This window comes from Nicotiana tomentosiformis, chromosome 8 (genome assembly GCF_000390325.3).
Source record: "Nicotiana tomentosiformis chromosome 8, ASM39032v3, whole genome shotgun sequence".
NCBI lineage: Eukaryota > Viridiplantae > Streptophyta > Magnoliopsida > Solanales > Solanaceae > Nicotiana > Nicotiana tomentosiformis.
Genome location: NC_090819.1, coordinates 61,291,359 through 61,294,817, shown reverse-complemented (window position 1 = coordinate 61,294,817; position 3,459 = coordinate 61,291,359). Strand labels below are relative to the sequence as shown.

The window sequence follows — 3,459 nt, the reverse complement described above, 5'->3', positions numbered from 1 at the left end:
TCATATAAAGAAGATCGAGCGACTGTGCAAACTAGAACCCGAATGGGTTTCTGAAACATCTAACCTCACGAACTGATTAGCCAAAGTCTGAACATCTGCAGCTAATGGCCTCTCACCATCCAGAATATACGCAAGACTGGCTATACTCATAGCTTTTCTACTCAAAGCATCGGCCACCACATTGGCCTTTCCGGGTTGATACAAAATGGTGATATCATAGTTTTTCAACAACTCCAACCATCTTCTCTACCTCAAATTAAGATCTTTTTGTTTGAACAGATACTGAAGTCTACGATGATCAGTAAATATCTCACATGAGACACCATAGAGGTAATGTCTCCAAATCTTCAGCGCATGAACAATGGCTTCCAATTCTAAGTCATGAACAGGATAATTCTTCTCGTTTACTTTCAACTGCCCTGATGCATATGCAATCACCTTGCCATCTTGCATTAATACTGCACCAAGCCCAATGTGAGATACGTCACAATATACCGTATACGATCCTGAACCTGTGGGTAATACCAATACTGGCGCCGTAGTCAAAGCAGTCTTGAGCTTCTGAAAGCTTTACTCACACTCGTCTGACCATCTGAATGGGATACCTTTCTAGGTCAGTCTGGTCAATGGGCTTGCTATAGATGAAAACCCTTCCACGAACCAACGATAGTAACTTGCTAAACCTAGGAAACTCCGGATCTCTGTAACTGAAGTAGGTCTAGGCCAATTCTGAACATCCTTTATCTTCTTAGGATCCATCTTTATGCCTTCTGCCGATACAACATGCCCCAAAAAGTCAACTGAGGCTAACCAAAACTCACATTTTGAAAATTTGGCATATAATTGATTATTCTTCAAAGTATGAAGCACACTCCGAAGATGCTGCTCATGCTCCTCTCGACTGCTGGAGTAAATCAAGATATCATCAATAAATACCACCACAAAAGAATCCAAATAGGGCCTGAACACCCGATTCATCAAATCCATAAATGTTGTTGGGGCATTTGTCAACCCAAATGATATCACTAGGAATTTGTAATGTCCATACCGAGTCCGAAAAGCTGTCCTAGGGACATTAGATGCCCTAATCTTTAACTGATGATAACCATACCTCAAATCGATCTTTGAAAATACCTTGGTACACTGAAGCTGATCAAATAAGTTATCAATTCTTGGCAGCAGATATTTATTTTTGATAGTGGCCTTATTCAACTGCCGATAATCTATACACATCCGCATAGAACCATCTTTCTTCTTTAGAAATAATACTGGTGCATCCCAGGGTGAGATACTGGGTCTAATGAATCCCTGATCAAGCAAGTCTTGTAACTGCTCCTTCAATTCCTTCAACTCCGGCGGGGCCATACAGTATGGTGGAATAAAAATGGACTGAGTGCCCGGAGCCAAATCAATACAGAAGTCAATATGTATGTCGGGTGGCATCCTCGAAAAATCTATAGGAAATACTTCTGGAAATTCACGAACAACTGGTACTGAGTCCATAGAAGGGACATCCACACTGGGATCGCGAATATAAGCCAAATAAGCTAGACACCCTTTCTCTACCATACGCCGGGCTTTCATATAAGAAATAACCCTGCTGTCAGAATGACCAGGAGTTCCTTTCCACTCTAATCGAGGCAACCCTAGCATGGCTAGGGTCACTATTTTGGCATGACAATCTAATATAGCATGATAAGGTGACAACCAATCCATACCCAAGATGATATCAAAATATACCATATCAAGAAGTTGAAGATCGACACTAGTCTCAAGACTACCAATAGTAATCACACATGAACGATAGACATGGTCTACTATAACAGAGTCTCCCACCGGTGTAGATACACACACAGAAGCACTCAGAGAATCACAAGGCACAACCAAATATGAAGCAAAATAGGAGGACACATAGGAATAAGTAGATCCTGGATCAAATAGAACTGAAGCATCTCTATGGAAAAATGGAATAATACCTGTGATCACAACATCAGATGACTCGGCCTCAGGCCTAGTTGAAAAAGCATAAAATCGGGGCTGAGCCCCACCACTCTGAACTACGTCCCTAGGACGGCCTCTAACTAGCTGGCCTCCACCTCTAACGATCTAACCTCCACCTCTAATGGCCTGACCTCCACCTCTAATAGCCTGACCTCCACCTCTAGTTGCCTGACCCCTACCTCTAGCTGGCTGAGCAGGCGGTGAAGAAACCGGTGCCGGTATGATGGCAAGAGTCCTGTTGAGATCTGTTACTCGCCAACCTAGGGCAATACCTCCTAATGTGACCAATGTTCCCACACTTATAACACCCATCCTGATGCCGTGGCTGCTGAAGCTGAAGCTGACCTGAATGGGCCGGATAACCGCTATAATAACTCTGAAGTGGTGGTGCACTGATAGGAGCTGAATGTGCACTAAATGATGGCTGCCCAGAGTAAGGCATAATAGGATTGTGACTCCCTGAAGCACCGTGAGATGCATGAAGTGCTGAATGAAACGGTCTGGGAGAATGACCTATACCAAAATTACTCCTACCTCCAGATGAGGCACCACTGAAACCACCAAACTGACGAGGCCTCTTATCAGACCTCCGCCCTTTCTCCTGTGTAAGAACCATCTCGATCCTCCTCGCGACATTAGCAGCCACCTGAAACAAAATCTGACTTCTGGTCTCCTTGGCCATATGAAGCCTGATAGGGTGAGTGAGTCCCTCAATAGACCTTCTCACCCTCTCTCCCTTAATAGGTAGTAAAAGGAGAGCATGACGAGCCAAATCCACAAAATGAGACTCATACTGAGTAACAGTCATACTGCCCTGCTGTAGACGCTCAAATTGCTTATGAAAATCCTCTCTGAGTGTGATAGGAAGTAACTTCTCCAGAAATAGCTGAGAGAACTGCTCCCAGGTAAGTGCAGGCAATCCAACTGGTCTGGTCAATATATAATCTCTCCACCATCTCTTGGCGGATCCCGTCATCTGAAATTCAGCAAAATCCACCCCATTGGTCTCAACTATACCCATGTTTCGCAGCACCTCATGACAGCGGTTAAGATAATCTTGTGTGTCCTCAGGAGGTGTACTACTGAAGTGAACTGGAAAAAGCTTAGTAAACTTATCCAGTCTCAATAAGGCCTCAAAAGACATGGCAGGTCTATCACCGGTCTGTCTCGCAATAACTGGCTGAACTACCCCACTTGGCGGGACTGCTGGAGCCTGATTCTGTGGAGCCACCTGCTACGGAGCGGGAGTAGTGGGATTTTGTGCTCCTCCCCCAGTCCGTGAGACGGCTAGTGCCACTGGAAATGTACCATTCTGGGCCACGCCTCCATAAGACTCACCAAACGGACTAGAGCGTCCTGAAGCACTGGAGTAGCTATGAATCCTTCCGGAATCTGAACTGGTCCAAGTGGTACATTCTGAACTGGAACCTCCTCCAGAAGATCCACCTGAGGTTCTAC

The 3,459-nt window shown here is 44.9% G+C and overlaps 1 protein-coding gene across 1 annotated transcript; it reads right to left on the bottom strand.

Annotated features, from left to right (window-relative positions):
- On the bottom strand, positions 1-3,145 carry LOC138897559 (uncharacterized). The gene is made up of 4 exons (XM_070183541.1): positions 2,536-3,145; positions 2,181-2,276; positions 361-458; positions 1-186 (listed from the first exon to the last, which is right to left on the bottom strand). Exons 1-4 carry the CDS (start codon positions 3,143-3,145, stop codon positions 1-3), a joined length of 990 nt encoding a protein of 329 aa, XP_070039642.1.
- Between the last annotated feature and the right edge of the window lie 314 nt (positions 3,146-3,459).

What these genes read in the sequence shown, in the direction of transcription:
- LOC138897559 (XM_070183541.1), bottom strand. Translation starts at nt 3,145, where the DNA reads ATGTCTTTTGAGGCCTTATTGAGACTGGATAAGTTTACTAAGCTTTTT. An exon ending in CAGTGGTGCCTCATCTGGAG is followed by an intron (nt 2,277 to 2,535) that starts GTAGGAGTAATT and finishes TGGTCACATTAG; the next exon opens with GAGGTATTGCCCTAGGTTGG. An exon ending in ACTTAGAATTGGAAGCCATT is followed by an intron (nt 187 to 360) that starts GTTCATGCGCTG and finishes CAACCCGGAAAG; the next exon opens with GCCAATGTGGTGGCCGATGC.